Here is a 17,433-nt window from a genome sequence, read left to right on the forward strand (position 1 = left end):
GAGGTTAATAAAGTTGGGACCCTCTTCCTATTGCAAACTGATTAACAAATACTCAGTGCAGCTTAGTTTTGGACTGGAGTTGACATTACAGTCTGATGCACTTACTTATTGGATGTGTGTCATTTCCACCTATCTTTATGACACACATTTTATTCCATGAGCATATAGTATACCTGGTATAAATGTGGTGCAGTCTTCCACAGGTGTGTATGTCTCTCTCCTTTGAGGTTTCTCACCCCTTCTGATTCCTTCTAAAGGGTACTTATCTGGGTAACTTTTACATGGGTCCCTCCACCAATTCATTGTTGAATTCTAGCTGTTATGTGAGAGAATGTAAGGTATTGTACTGGATGTTATAATTTTCCTGCATTTATTTCAGATAAATACTTACATTCTCTCACACTTACCACCCATTCACCCCACTTCCACTGCTTCTTTTCTATCTAATTAGGATCCACAGTATAAAAATAGCCAGCTGTAACTGAAGGTTGTGTTGCACTCTTATTGGTGGATGGTTGTTGTGCATATGTATTTGCATACTACGGTATAGCTGTACCATATAAAACATGTAAGTGTAGGTGGGAGTGTCAAGGCAAGCAAAAATTGTGCATACAGAGGACAGCACTAAATGAGAACAGCTATTATGTGAGAAAAAATGTGGTATATTTGTTTGATGATAAACATTTGACAATAGACATTCAACATATTCTTAGTGAAGAATACAACATTCTAGATTTTGCCTTCTTTAAAAACAGAAACTAATTTATCTGAAGGAGCTAAAATTAACCACTCTCACAATGCAATTTCTTTAGAACTGACAAGTCATAAATAGAAATCTGAAAGTATTTTGCTCTGCATGACACTCAGAGTAGTCTCTCACACACACATGCATACAAGTAATGTGTAGCATGATACAAGTATCCCTTTAAACTTTAGATAACTTTTATTTTGACTGAATCATGTTAGAGAAAGTGGCACCTGGGATCATGCTAAGGACGGTAACATGGTTTAATTACCACATAACATCAACTGGATTTATTATTCTTTGATAGATTGTTTAGGTAGAGTATTCATGATGAACCTTTGTAGAATGGACAGCAACTGCCTGTTGTGGAGTCACAAGTTTAGAGGACGATATTTCAAAAGTTTCCTGCTTTTGATCTTCAGGTCACTTTTGAAACGTCATCCTCTACACTTGTGTCTCCACAACAGGCAGTTGCTGTCTGTTCTACAAAGTTTTATCATGGATTTATTAAGTTCTGAATTAAAACTTTAAAAGACATTATATGTTTTGGAAATGTGAAATATATGCTGTAGGAAATTGATATTAGGTGTTAGTTGCATATCACAAATACACATGCACATTAGTCAGTAATTACACTGTACACATATTTGGTACATACAATTCTATTGTTCATCTGTAGTCCTTATGGAGCTTTCTTTGTTCTAAGGTATGTCCATTCTAGTTTATAGGGTTTTTAAGTAACCTGTTTCTATAACTAAAAATTTGTTATAAGTGTTACTATTTATCATTTTTGTAAAATATATATGATATATTTTTGTTAATGATAAAAACAAATAATCTGCATTAATTGTTACTTATAACACAAGGTATTTTTTCAGATTGTTTAAATTATAGAATAAAATCACAGTTTTCATTTCTTCAAAATATTTTCATTTACACCATTTATTAAATTTTTTGTGTGGTCAGACCTCATCCCATAATGTTCAGGAAATAATTGAAAGCAAACTTGAGAAACGCACAAAGGAAACTTATGTCCCTTTTGGTGGTAAGAAATTAATGACATTCATGGATGACTTTAATCTGCCACATAAAGATGTGTTTGGATCTCAGCCTCCACTTGAACTTATTCGTATATGGTTAGACTATAAATTTTGGTATGATAGAAGAAAGCAAATTGTAAAATATATTCAGGTAAGAATTATTGCAACTAATTTTAAAAATAGGTTCGCATGTTGTTTTGTTTTAGTGTATCTTTATGATGTATGTAACTTGAAATACATTTTTATGTTTAATAAAAAAAGCCTAAAAGCTTTATAAAGTATCTTTTTAACATTTCAGGAATATTTTTTGAATTAATTATTTATGCATCTTTTATATTGTAGCTTCTCAAAAAAATCAACTTGAAATGATAAAAACAATGTTCATAATCATGTATGTTGGACTTGTATATTAATAATAGTTACTCTACAATATAGTACCATGAATATGTTTGTTAGTGCTGATGTTTTTTTCAAAAATAGTATTTTAACAAAAGCATTAAATTTTACAGTTTATCTGTTTTGAAGCCATGATTTTGTAATAAAACAATACACATCAAAAGAATTTAAAGATATACGTTTCTGTTCCAAGATATAAAACTTGACCTGTTATGATGGTTGGCTAGTACTACATTCATTATCTAGGTTAAAAGTGGCTATTTTACAAAATATTTTAATAAGAAAACTTTTATATCTCTTTCTAATAATGTAATTTTCACATATTTATAACATAAATTATTTTTTTCAAACACCAATAAAATATTCATTTTTTATTTTAGAATATGTTCCTTCTTGCTGCTATGGGTTGTCCTGTAGGTGGAAGAAATACAATTTCTCAGCGTTTGCAAAACCACTTCAACCTCATCAATGTGAATTTTCCACAGGTTTAGAACTGCCACTTGATATCTTAAATGTTTTAAGATCATGGGAAATATGTGATTTAGTAATAATAATACTTTTATTAACATCTTAGGGTTTTTGAACATGTAACTTAATATCATAAAAAGTAGAAATGTTTATCTTTTTTAAAATTAAAAATGGATCATATTTTAGTTTTTGTTATTTAACTACTATCAAGGTTTAGAACAGATACTGATGGTAATTAAATAAGAGAAACTATACAGTGTGGTCCATTTTTAATTTTTATAATTATATATATATATATAGTGTTCTTAGTCCTTTTCTCACCACACTAAAAGTAATTGTATGTAGGATTAGAAGAATATAGGTTTTAAGAGATGTGATTCTCATTGTATTAATCATTCAAGTATTTTGAAATTTGGAGAAAGATTGTATGACTCATTATTTAATAAGTTTCAGATATTCTTAGGTTTAACACTAATATATTCCAAGACTAGTAAATTTCTAAATTTTGTTGACTTAATTGTAAATTCAGTAGTCACTTATTTTTAATGAAATTGTCCATATTTTTCTTTGAGTAGCTGTTATATGTATTATTTATATCTTTGATATTAAAATGAAAATATTTCAGAATCTTTGCATATTTCATGTAATTTGTTGATATACTCTTCTGGTACTTTCAGTTGTTTGAAAGGTACTTTAACAAAAATTAACTACTGAGTTAACTCTTATGCTCAGTTGATAGAGAACTTGTGTGGCATGCAAGAGCTCTAGATTTTACACTTAGCTCAGAAAGAGCAAAAATTGAACTACTACAGAAGAATTTGCATCTAGTTTTTTGTCTCATGACCATGAGACAAGGCCAAAAGATGGGTCTTGTTTACGAGAGCAGAAAAATATGGTAATATCAGTTGTTGACAAAGTTCCTTATGAGAGAAGAGGAATATGGTAGTATAAATTGTTGAAAAGTTCCTTATGAGCATAGAATAATGTGGAAGTATAAGTTGTTGAAAAGTTCTTTATGAGAGAAGAAGAATATGGTAGTATAAGTTGTTAAAAAGCTCCTTATGAGAGTAGAAGAATATGGTAGTATAAGTTGTTGAAAAGTTCTTTATGAGAGAAGAAGAATATGGTAGTATAAGTTGTTAAAAAGCTCCTTATGAGAGTAGAAGAATATGGTAGTATAAGTTGTTGAAAAGTTCCTAATGAGCATAGAATAATGTGGAAATATAAGTTGTTGAAAAGTTCTTTATGAGAGTAGAAGAATATGGTAGTATAAGTTGTTAAAAAGATCCTTATGAGAGTAGAAGAATATGGTAGTATAAGTTGTTGAAAAGTTCCTTATGAGCATAGAATAATGTGGAAGTATAAGTTGTTGAAAAGTTCCTAATGAGAGTAGAAGAATACAGTAGTATAAGTTGTTGAAAAGTTCCTTATGAGCATAGAATAATGTGGAAATATAAGTTGTTGAAAAGTTCTTTATGAGAGTAGAAGAATATGGTAGTATAAGTTGTTGAAAAGTTCCTTATGAACATAGAATAATGTGGAAGTATAAGTTGTTGAAAAGTTCCTAATGAGAGTAGAAGAATACGGTAGTATAAGTTGTTGAAAAGTTCCTTATGAGCATAGAATAATGTGGAAATATAAGTTGTTGAAAAGTTCTTTATGAGAGTAGAAGAATATGGTAGTATAAGTTGTTAAAAAGCTCCTTATGAGAGTAGAAGAATATGGTAGTATAAGTTGTTGAAAAGTTCCTAATGAGAGTAGAAGAATACGGTAGTATAAGTTGTTGAAAAGTTCCTTATGAGCATAGAATAATGTGGAAGTATAAGTTGTTGAAAAGTTCTTTATGAGAGTAGAAGAATATGGTAGTATAAGTTGTTAAAAAGTTCCTTACGAGCATAGAATAATGTGGAAGTATAAGTTGTTGAAAAGTTCTTTATGATAGAAGAAGAATATGGTAGTATAAGTTGTTAAAAAGCTCCTAATGAGAGTAGAAGAATATGGTAGTAAAAGTTGTAAAAAACCTCCTTATGAGAGTAGAAGAATATGGTAGTAAAAGTTGTAAAAAAGTTCCTCATAAGAGTAGAAGAATGTTGTAGTATAAGTTGTTGAAAAGTTCCTAATGAGAGTAAAAGAATATGGTAGTATAAGTTGTTAAAAAGATCCTTATGAGAGTAGAAGAATATGGTAGTATAAGTTGTTGAAAAGTTCCTTATGAGCATAGAATAATGTGGAAGTATAAGTTGTTGAAAAGTTCCTAATGAGAGTAGAAGAATATGGTAGTATAAGTTGTTAAAAAGCTCCTTATGAGAGTAGAAGAATATGGTAGTATAAGTTGTTGAAAAGTTCCTAATGAGAGTAGAAGAATACGGTAGTATAAGTTGTTGAAAAGTTCCTTATGAGCATAGAATAATGTGGAAGTATAAGTTGTTGAAAAGTTCTTTATGAGAGTAGAAGAATATGGTAGTATAAGTTGTTGAAAAGTTCTTTATGAGAGTAGAAGAATATGGTAGTATAAGTTGTTAAAAAGTTTCTTACGAGCATAGAATAATGTGGAAGTATAAGTTGTTGAAAAGTTCTTTATGAGAGAAGAAGAATATGGTAGTATAAGTTGTTAAAAAGCTCCTAATGAGAGTAGAAGAATATGGTAGTAAAAGTTGTAAAAAACCTCCTTATGAGAGTAGAAGAATATGGTAGTAAAAGTTGTAAAAAAGTTCCTCATAAGAGTAGAAGAATGTTGTAGTATAAGTTGTTGAAAAGTTCCTTATGAGAGTAGAAGAATGTGGTAGTATAAGTTGTTGAAAAGTTCTTTATGAGAGTAGAAGAATATGGTAGTATAAGTTGTTAAAAAGTTCCTTACGAGCATAGAATAATGTGGAAGTATAAGTTGTTGAAAAGTTCTTTATGAGAGTAGAAGAATATTGTAGTATAAGTTGTTGAAAAGTTCTTTATGAGAGTAGAAGAATATTGTAGTATAAGTTGTTAAAAAGCTCCTTATGAGAGTAGAAGAATATGGTAGTAAAAGTTGTAAAAAAGCTCCTTATGAGAGTAGAAGAATATGGTAGTATAAGTTGTTGAAACGTTCCTTATGAGCATAGAATAATGTGGAAGTATAAGTTGTTGAAAAGTTCTTTATGAGAGTAGAAGAATATGGTAGTATAAGCTGTTGAAAAGTTCTTTATGAGAGTAGAAGAATATGGTAGTATAAGTTGTTAAAAAGATCCTTATGAGAGTAGAAGAATATGGTAGTATAAGTTGTTGAAAAGTTCCTTATGAGCATAGAATAATGTGGAAGTATAAGTTGTTGAAAAGTTCTTTATGAGAGAAGAAGAATATGGTAGTAAAAGTTGTAAAAAACCTCCTTATGAGAGTAGAAGAATATGGTAGTAAAAGTTGTAAAAAAGTTCCTTATAAGAGTAGAAGAATGTTGTAGTATAAGTTGTTGAAAAGTTCCTTATGAGAGTAGAAGAATATGGTAGTATAAGTTGTTAAAAAGCTCCTTATGAGAGTAGAAGAATATGGTAGTATAAGTTGTTGAAAAGTTCCTAATGAGAGTAGAAGAATATGGTAGTAAAAGTTGTAAAAAACCTTATGAGAGTAGAAGAATATGGTAGTAAAGTTGTAAAACCTCCTTATGAGAGTAGAAGAATATGGTAGTAAAAGTTGTAAAAAAGTTCCTCATAAGAGTAGAAGAATGTTGTAGTATAAGTTGTTGAAAAGTTCTTTATGAGAGAAGAAGAATATGGTAGTATAAGTTGTTAAAAAGCTCCTTATGAGAGTAGAAGAATATGGTAGTATAAGTTGTTGAAAAAGTTCCTAATGAGAGTAGAAGAATATGGTAGTAAAAGTTGTAAAAAACCTCCTTATGAGAGTAGAAGAATATGGTAGTAAAAGTTGTAAAAAAGTTCCTCATAAGAGTAGAAGAATGTTGTAGTATAAGTTGTTGAAAAGTTCCTTATGAGAGTAGAAGAATGTGGTAGTATAAGTTGTTGAAAAGTTCCTTATGAAAATAGGTTAGTCGTTTAACCCTTTATTGTATTTGATAGAGCACTTGTCTGTGGAACTGGATTTACAAATCCACACAAATTCTGATAAAAAGTTAAACTAAGGGAATATTGCCTCTGATTGAAATTATAACGTATGATATTGCGGTCTGGCATGGAGTTATATGAGTATTTTTAATTATTACTTGAGACCGTTTGTTTCAAATAATTTTTATTATTCCTTATTATTCTTAGAAGTTGCCTGTTAACAATTTTATGTAATGTTAAAAAAGTACAAGAGCTATTTTATATAAGCAAATTAATGAGAAATTTAGAAATGTTAAAACTAATCAAAATTCTGTGTGGATATTGATAATAAATTAAATTATATTATACCTTTTGTGGAAGGAATTATACATTTTTGTGAATTAGGTAATGTCACTGTTTGGGCTTAATGCTCAAGTACCTTTGATACAATCATTGGTCTGGATAATTGTATTTGAAAATTTAAATTATATTACAAAACCAAGACTGACAATAGGTCTAGTTGGAATTATAATTACTAAATATATAAATTTTTTCTTTTATCACTGAGATTAATTATCATTTCAGTATCCTGTTCTGTTAAACTTAGGAGTTGTAGATATGACAGTTTTGTAATTTTACTTTTAATATTTCTCAATAAGTCATCAAGTTTTTATTTCTTAACACATTTTTAGACATATTTCAGTAAAAAAGATTATAGTTTTCATCACATTGCATTATGTCATAATTTCTTTGTTGTAAAGGATGTTGAGATTCATCGTATCTTTGGTTCCATGATCAGTCAGAAGTTTATCAGTTTTGAAGAGGATGTCAAACCCTTAGCAGAGTTTATGGTACAAGCCACTTTAGATGTTTATAAAGCTGTAGTTTCTCACCTGCTGCCTACTCCTGCAAATATCCATTACCTGTTCAATTTGAGGGATATATCTAAGGTAATATTGGCTCTTAGAAAATAGTTGTACATATACTTTTAAACCTTTTGAATTTAATAGATAAAGGTTAAGATTGAAGGGTCTAGGAACAATTATCAAATTTTAAAGCGACAATTACTGGTAACATTAACTTAGAAATAAATGAAAATTTACAGTGTTTAACCAAAGTGTGCAGAGGTAAAAATAGTTTGCAGGTAATTGTAAGTTCTTACAGATGTAAGTTAAGGTGAAAGAATAACAAACTTTTTTTAGGATTCAATTAATAATAACATCCAACTATAACGATTTTTAATCAACTTGATAAATATACAAGCGAGATCAAACTAAGGATAACTTTTTTTAATTACATGTATGCCAAAAGTTAGTATTTGTAGTTAGTTTTGCCATGTAAGGCTCTTTCAGTATTATACATGTATGTTGTATTAAACTAAAAAATACATTAAAACTATTTATTCCTGATATATTTAGAGGGTAATAATATACGTTTATCAATATATATCAAAATATCTTTCAAGAACAGTTTTCAAAAGGGTTAAGTGAATTAAAATTCATACATTGTTTTTCATTATTTTTTGCATTTTACTTAATTGTAGGAATTATTTATAACAGATGTTTTGGAACAGCATACGACCTATTGGTCCATCTCATGATTCATCAATACTATCAATTACCTTTACAATATTAAACACCTCAATCAGAATCCTCCAAATTCTTATATTTTTCAAGAGAAATGAATTTGAGACATTTCAGCCTCTCCTCATATGACAACTCCTTTATTCCAAGCACCATTCTTAGTAACCCTTCTTTGAATCATTTTCAACCATTCAATGTCTTTTTTAAGGTAAGTAACCCAAAGCTGAAAACAGTATTCCAAATGTCACCTAGCCAGTGACCTATACGATGAAATCATAACCTAAAATACTATTTGTCCTACCACTAGCAACACAGCACACTACTTAGATGGCCTTAGAGACTGACCACATCAAGATTCCATTCCTTCATTGACAATGTCAAGGTTATTCCTATCCAAATTATACTTATAATTCAAATTATGGTAACCCTTATGAATTATCTTGGAATTATTTATAATAATAATATTAAAACCTACCTACCATTGATTTGTCCAACTCACTATGATCTTAATTCTTTTGTAAATCATCAGCATCCTCTTCTCAGCTAGCAACACCCAATACCTTAATATTATTTGCAAATTTAAGTAATATTTTGACCACTTCTTCATCTATGTTATTAATATAAACCATAAAGAGCAATGGTCCTAAGACTGAGCCTTGAGGTACACCACTTGTAACATTAATCTACTTTTATTGAACTCCATTTATAACAACTCTTTGCTTTCTCCCATCAAGTCACTCTTCTATCCAATTAGTTAACTTATCCCTCAAACCTATAGAGAGAGTTTTTACAAGCCTTTTGTGTGGCAACTTGTCAAATGGTTTCTGAAAAATCAGATACACCAAATCTTACCTTTATCTACATTAGCAATAACTTTTTTCAAAAATGTTAAAAGACTTACAAGACAAAAATTTTCTTTAAAGAAATCTTATTGACTTTCTAGTAAAACTCTAAACTTTATTAAATGACTTTGAAAAACATCTTGTACTAGATTTAACGAAACCCTTTCCATAACTGATGTAAAACTAAAGGATCTATAATTACTGGGACAATTTTTATCACCTCCCTTGAAAAGAGGAGTTAAAGTAGCTAACTCCCAATCATCTGGTACATGCTCACTATTCTAGAACTAACAAAAAATTGTAATAAGTTGCTCACATATCAAATTTTTAACTTCCTTCAAAATCATTGGAGAAATATTATCTGGCCCAGGAATCTTATCATTTTCTAAACATCCCACTTCTTTTTCTTTTACAGCTCAGAATTAATGCAGTAATCTAGTTCAACCTTGTTTCCATCTATCAACTTTTCAATGTGTGGAGTACTGCTTAAATATTCATTAGCAAAAACTGAGGAAAAAACAATATCTAATAACCCCAACCACCTCATAATCATCAGATACAAGCCTTCCTTTATCATTACTCAAGGTTCCTATCCTCACTTTTACCATTAGAGTATTTGAAGAAATTCTTACTATTAATTTTTTTTATTATCAACCAACCTTTTCTCATACATCCTTTTTGATGTTCTAAGTTCTTGTTTCACTAACTTTTTTAATCTTCTAAATCTCCTGTTATAACAGTCAGTTTAAATTTATTATGCTTTTCTTTAATTTAATCTCTTATACTTTTTGTGAGTCAACTTTTTTTCTTTTTTTTTTACTTGCAAATGCTCTTTTCTTTCTATAAGGAATATATTTACCTTGAATACTTAAAAATTTATCCTCAAAAGTTTTCCACATCTGATTAATCGAATATTTTTAGTTCTTTATTACATAAGGACAGCTTTATAATCATGTATGAGGTTGGAATATAATACACAGGACATGATTTAAAAATACTTTGAAGTTTTCATTAATTTAAAATTAAATTTGTTTTATGTTTCCATTACTTTCTAGTCTGGTTCTTTATTTTCAAAATAATGACAAGTTATGATATGTACAGATTGTTAAAACTTGAATGAAATTCTGCTTCAATAAATAGTTCGGCAGCATCATGTTATATTTGCCCAAAGATCAGTTAACTAGTTACCAAAAATTAGCCCAGAATTTTAAAACTTTCTAATATTTTACACATTGATTCACATTTTTTCTTACACAGAAAAAAATTTTAATAAAACCATTTTTAAGGTCAGATTTACAAACTTCCATAATTTATAAATCAATGATTTTTAGTCTTTAAATCTTGTTGCTGAGAAATCCTGATTATAAAATAAAAACAACAAAAACTAATACATTATGTGTAGTGCTAAATATGTTAAGTAGAATGAGTGGCTCTGATTGTGCTCATATAACATGGTGTGGCCATAAGTATGATTATTGAAACATTGATATAAGAAGTAAAGTGTATTTATTAATATTTTTATTAGGTTTTTCAAGGGTTGCTACTAGCACATAAAGATTTTCATGACACCAGACAAAGTGTAACACGTCTGTGGATTCATGAGTGTTTCAGAGTGTTCTCAGACCGTCTGAGTAATAACCAAGATCAAGAATGGTTCATGTCCCTGATTAGTGACAAGTTAGGCACTATTTTTGAACAGGCTTATCATAAAATATGTCCAAATAAACAGTTGCCAATATTTGGTATGTTAGCAGTTATCTTTCTTCATAGTTTCAATCCATTTTCTGTAAGAAATTATATTTATTCATCAGATACAAGTAATCGTCAGTTTTGACCATTTTGGGATCTTTATTTTAAAAAAGCAATGTAAATGTGACTGCTAAATCTAGGCAAGACGTTTATTTAAAGAAACCATAAAATTTATGTATGATATGTTAAATCATGTTTAATTTATAGTGCAAAAAAAAAAAGACTTCATTAGAACATATAATGCATGATCACAAGGTAGGAAAGTAAACAATTACTGTGGTATATTTTTGCTATGAATAGAGATGGAGTATACAAAGTAATTACAATATCTAATTAATGTTAAAATAGTAACTACAATTTTTTTTAATTACTATATTGTTATTAAAAATGTTGTAGGATTGTTTAGAACTTTTTTTTCTCACAATAATACAATCTCAATACATAATATGTAATAGGAATAATTACAGGGGCTATTACCTAATTGTTATGGCTGAAGGCAACAAGTTTTTTAATGTATTGATTTTGTTCAAAATCCGGTGGAAGGATTGTGGGTATGTTAAACTACACATTATGTGACCTTACACTTAAAGACCAATTAGCAGCACAAATAGTACATACGCTTCTCTACATTAGTCTACATTTTATACCTGAACAATTTTTCTAAGTTCTGATCTGAAAAATTATAAATTCAGTTGAGGTTGTGTGTAAATTCAGTCTGAAATGTTACTTTATATAACTTGATCAATCAAAGAAATTTAACTACTGTATCATGGGATAGTTGCATTGTGCCCTACCTGAACTTATATATTAAGGATATGGATATTCTTCTTTTCCAATCCCTATTTTCTCACTTGTCAGTTATAGAGAGAATGTGTATTGTGAATGCAGTTTTGGCATTTTCCAATTACATTACCTACATCTTTTGAGAAAATCTTTCGTTGTGCTGTTATGAGAGAACCAGAGAAGTCCCGTTATTGTTTATTCTGTTACACGGATGGCTACTGATCATGTATTGCTTAATTCTATTTTCAGTAAAGTTTATTTCTTTTGTTTTTGCTAAATATAGTAATCTCGTACTTTGTTTCTCCATTTAAATACAATATGATGCCATTGTTTATTAAGCTTCACTATCCTTCAGTGGTCCTTCCATTAGCATGTGCAGCCAGTTTCTTTCTTTTTCTCCAGTAATAAAGTGTTCATTTTTTTGTTTCAACTTAGTATTACAGCTTGTGTTTTTCATTTCAAGGGTAATAAAGTGCTGTCCTTTCACATATTAGATTCACAAACCTTTTGTTGTGTTTTTTTAGAGATTGATTTATTATTGAATTATCAAATTTTACTGTATATGCTATCTTTAGTTGGAAGTTTACTACTTTGATTTAATGTAATAGATTGCAGGTACATTGTTACTTGGTAACTACTCTTGATATCAAGTCTGTGAATGTAGTTTAAATTTTCAATCCACTACATTCATGTATGAATCCTATCTTTTTCATAGTACAGTGTAATATCTTTATACTTTGTGGAGGACTTTGATATTACAAATGATCAAAACCATTATTTTTCTGCTCCCATTTATCACAATTAAAAATGTAGATAAAAAATGCTACTGTCCATTAGGAACATTTGTCTGTGCTGCTGCTCATATAATTTGTTTATTTTAGTTTAGTTCAATATTTTAAAACTTTCCCATGGAATTTGGTTTGCATTTTAAACTAATGACACAGAGAGATGTATTATGCATTGTATGATATATATATATATATATGTTGGTGAAAATACTGGTAGTTCCACAGCAGAAAATAAAAGTATAATTTTCAGTATAATTCCAACATAAGATTCCTTTGGTTATTATCTCTTACCTCTAGAATTATAAGGTTGACTGTACTTCGAAAAAGTGCTTTTTCATTAAAGTAAAGTAACAGCAATCAACAGCAATCACCACTCTCTAACTCACAGAAATAATACATTTTCAATAGTTGATAAGTTTTTATACTAAAGACTGTTCCATAGGAAGCTTTATGAATGAGCAAGGAATCTATGAAGACATTCAAAACTTTCAGACCTTGAAAAATCATTTGGAGGTTAAACTGGAAGAATATAATCTTATGCCTCAGGTGGTGGCAATGAATTTGGTACTCTTTCAGGATGCAGTTGAGCACAGTGAGTTATTAGTTTTCTCATTGGTGACTAGACATTAATCAACTTTTACTTAACAAGTGTGTCATATCAAGTACATTGAAAATTAGTACAATTGTGTGTAATATTGTGTGTGTGATAATCAGATTTGACTACTTTGGAAATGTGTTGTGTAGATAAAAAGAATGAGCTGTTTTGAATTATTATGTCATTTAGTACTCTTAAAATTTAAGTATAAATAATATCCACAACATTGGCCAATTTTCAAAGTCCTTGAAAAATGAAACACCAGTATATCATGAATGTTTTTTTTATTTTAGTAATGATCTCTTGCTGAAATTAATTTGTGAACTTAATGGGTTATGCAAGTTGTTGCATTTTGATATGGAATTAAAACATTTGATTATATTTTGAAATGAATACAGAAATATTAAAACGTTTGTAACAGTATATTTTAACTAACAAAATAAATTTAAAATAAAAATAAACTGAAATATTTCTTTACTTGTACAGTATGTCGAATAATCCGGGTGATTTGCCAACCAAGAGGAAGTATGTCGTTAATAGGAATGGATGGAAGTGGACGGAAGAGTCTGACTCGTCTAGCAGCCTACATATGTAACTATTCTATATTTGAAGTTGAAGTGTCAAGAAATTATGGAATTGCTGAATTCAGAGAAGGTAAGTCTTCTACTTACTGGCAAGAGTGTCTGCCAAAAAATCTTTAGCATAGCAAAATGTCTTCCTTGCCTTTAAGAGCAGACACCCATTCTTACGGGGGAAAATGGCATTTTTGTGGACTGCAAACATATAATGCATTTTCTATCATTTGTTTTAATATAGAATTTTTCAAAATTTGTCAGGTACTCAAGTGTATATACATTTTTCACAAAAAAAAAAATTAAGTTGCTACTATTGTAGCTACCTTTTGCTGTTGGTCCTCTCCTGCTCATGGGAGAAACAGTTGTAAAGCTGCACCTTATATATGAATGTGGACAGCAGTTTTCTCTAATGATAGGTTAGGTAATATCTCATTTTTATAACCTCCTTGGCCAGTATGTGGATAGTACTACTTGCTCTGGGAAAGTCTGACCTAGTTATTTCAACTCAGTAATGTAATGCTTGCTCTGTTTAGAAAAAACTTGAAGGAGAAACCAATTTTAGATATTAATGCGAGTATCTAACATATGAAGCAAGTATACAAACTGTGGTTATGGAGAGGAAAGTTTGTTCATTATATTTTTGTACAAAAGTTTTTTATTTGTTTCTCATGAACTCGTATACTCATAACTTCTTTGTAATAATTATTACAACTGAATTTGCAGTTATTCTATAGGTCTATAGGTCACTTTATGAAAAATCAGTAAAACATGAAAATATTACAATATTTTAATACTATAATGTTAAAGAAAATCTTATACAATAAAAATGAACCTGGGTAACCTTAGCAATATATGCTACGAAAATAAATTTTTCAGTGAAGCTTCATATAGTAGTTCACCTGTTGATTAAATCTCTCAAGTAGCCAAAATTTTGCACTAGTAAAATACAGGAGTTGCTTATAAACTGATTATGTTCTAATTATTTACTTCAACATGAAGTGCATTGCCAGTTTCATGACCTATATGTAATGATTTCCAACATTATAATCAACAGCATTTTCTTTACAAAGACTAGTACAGAATTCTGTTAAAAATAATGGGAAATCGTTTTGAATTAGTAAATGAATATAACATAATTTAGTTAAAACGAATTTTTGTATCTCAGAAACTCACCTACTCTTCACTTATTTCATCAGTCTCAAAGTAATTGTTTAATCACTACATTTCAAATAAAAACTATGCAGAAAAATAAAATATTATCATGCAAACAAGTACCCGTGTGCTCTAAGAGAGAGTTAAATAGCACTCTTTAGTATTTTTACTGTATTCTAGGTGAGGAAGTAGAAAAAATAATGTAGACATTCTGACAAATTTTAAACTCTTCTTAACTGTACAAAGGAAAAGATATTTAGAAATAATAAACATTAATATTTCTTTATGTTTTAAGTCCAAGTATACGTGTGTTAAAATACCAAAATAATATTTATTAATTGACATTTAATCACTATTTAGAACTTTTTAAACACCAACACAAATTTTGAACTCTTTATAACTGTACAAAGGATAAGAGATAGTTGATAATAATAAACATTTATTTTTCGTGGTGTTTTAAGATCAAGTAAGTAATATATATGTTAAAATACCAAAAGAATATTTATTAATTAACATTTATTCAACACTTAGAACTTCTTGCAGAAATTGCAGAATGTTATGATAAAGGTTTTACATGCTTTTTATAGGTTTCTCTTATGTATCGCATAACTTTCATTATATATACATCCCCTTCGAGGTGGACTCCTGTATTCTGTACATGGGAAGGGGTTCCTTCCAGGTAAGGTTATGTATTTTCAGTTTATCTCCTCTGGGATCTAAGTATCTAAACAAGTGTTTTTATGAGTGGTGACCTGTGTAGGAGAGGCAGGGAACCTTGTAGTTCAGCTGTCTAAACCAAGCACACTGCTTTGTCCTTGATTTCCTGTAGATAGGTGGCCTTGGGGGCCCCCTAAGGGCTGATTGGCTGGTTCTGTTAAGCTAGGATTAACCAAGTACCAGTGTTGGGCATCCTTAGACATTATGTTTTATGCTGGTGTTTGGGTAGTGTTCACAAAACCCTGGCATTGCTGCAGTGTTTGTGTTTGGCACTGTAGTGCATCCCCTTGTAGGACTCCATGGTTGGTGGGATCAGTGGACACTAAATCATGCTCCTTTTATTATGGATTCTCCTATCAAAACCAAAAATAAAATGGTAAAAACACAACTGATTGGTAAATGGTCACACCTTTACGATTTTGACCACTGATTTTAAACTCCTCTTGATTCTTTACCTCGTTTTCTGATTTTTCATTCCTTGTCTAACAAAATTTTGGGGCAAATGCCTCTTTCTTATTCAGAAGGAATTAGAGGGATTTTCAGGCTGTCCAAAGTCAGTCAAGAAGGCATGATATAGGAATGTCTTGGTGAAAATATCTACTCTAAAACACACTGAACTCCTTTTGAATTGGAAGGCCATTGAGGGTATACACATTGAGGTTACTCTTCATGCTACTTTGATTTTTTCACAAAGAGTTTTTGTGAAGAGGGATTTGAAAAATATCCCAAGTTGTAGATCCTCACTGGTTTCTCAAGCCAAAGAATTTCTGATGTGCAACATATTTCCACTTGTAAAGATAGAATTATGCTGTTTATCAATGTTCTGATTTTGATGTTTACATCACCTTGTCCATCTGCTGCTGTCAAGGCATGATATCTAAAATTGAAAGGCACAGCTATGTATTCCCAATCCTTTCAGATGTTTCCAGTGTTAAGGTGAGGTCTTTCTAAGGCATCTAGTCATGGTTCTGTGACATGTGCTCATTGTGATGACAAAGACCATGACACCTACAAGTGTGAACTAGAACTGCACTATATTAATTATAATGGTTTTCTCTCCATCATGAAGAGTCATTTGCCCTCTGTGGATAAGCAAGTTGACAATTCAACATCTACTCCTGTCTCTATCACCACCATTCTTTCCAGTGACTGCCCAGGTCCACTTTCTTTGACCCCAGCTTTTTGCATTTGCTTAGGTCTATCTTCTTCAGCCCTGAGATGCAGAACAATTATTGGTTCACTCTCTCAGTTGCAAGAATCTATGTCCACCAACAGAGAACTATCTGCTGAACCCATGGTAGGATCCGTGGAGGTTGACAGGCCTCCTTCTAATAAAGAAAAACAGCATAGTCATAAACTGTAGGGTTATCCACCCAGTTTTTTTCCACTTAAGTAAATATGGCCACTTTGCTACAGTGGAATTGTTGAGGTTTCTGTTCTAATGTTGATACCTTAATTGATTCCTATTATCCTGTGTGTAATTCTTTACAGGACATATTTCTGAAACCTACCCATACAGCCCTCTTTCAGCAGTTTTCTTTATACTGGCATGACATGTTGTGTAATGGACAAGTCCCTGAAGGGGTAGTACTGCTGGTCGACCAGCATGTAACCACCTTGTCTTTGCAGCTCGATACATCCTTGGAGGCAGTTGCAGCCCTTTTTTTTTTTTTTAGGGACATACCATCACTGTTTGTTCTCACTACCTGTCTCCTGGAGAAACTGATAATGAATTAGACCTTCATGCCCTTGTTGAAGAGTTGCCATCTCCTTTTCTAATCATGGGAGATTTTAATAGGCATAATCCCCTCTGGTACTGTTGGGATGGGTTGTTCCATAGAGTATATGCTCTGAGATCACAACCTTTCTTTTTTCAATAGTGGTTTTTATACTAATTTTCATACACATAGTCAGCTTTTTTATTGACATTGATCTCTCTGTCTATCCCTTTCACGTTTCTTGGAGGTTTGACAGTGACCCACAGGGTAGTAAT

At 30.5% G+C, this 17,433-nt stretch overlaps 1 protein-coding gene across 1 annotated transcript in view; it reads left to right on the top strand.

The window, feature by feature from the left end:
* Positions 1 to 17,433, top strand: part of LOC143232396 (dynein axonemal heavy chain 2-like) — a 228,744-nt gene that overhangs the window by 119,317 nt on the left and 91,994 nt on the right. The window contains 6 exon segments of the mRNA XM_076467790.1: positions 1,712 to 1,936; positions 2,562 to 2,666; positions 7,418 to 7,606; positions 10,607 to 10,823; positions 12,844 to 12,993; positions 13,483 to 13,650. Of these exon segments, the coding sequence (XP_076323905.1) occupies positions 1,712 to 1,936; positions 2,562 to 2,666; positions 7,418 to 7,606; positions 10,607 to 10,823; positions 12,844 to 12,993; positions 13,483 to 13,650 (1,054 nt within the window).

The sequence above is a fragment of the Tachypleus tridentatus genome, chromosome 1, assembly GCF_004210375.1.
Source record: "Tachypleus tridentatus isolate NWPU-2018 chromosome 1, ASM421037v1, whole genome shotgun sequence".
Classification (NCBI taxonomy): domain Eukaryota; kingdom Metazoa; phylum Arthropoda; class Merostomata; order Xiphosura; family Limulidae; genus Tachypleus; species Tachypleus tridentatus.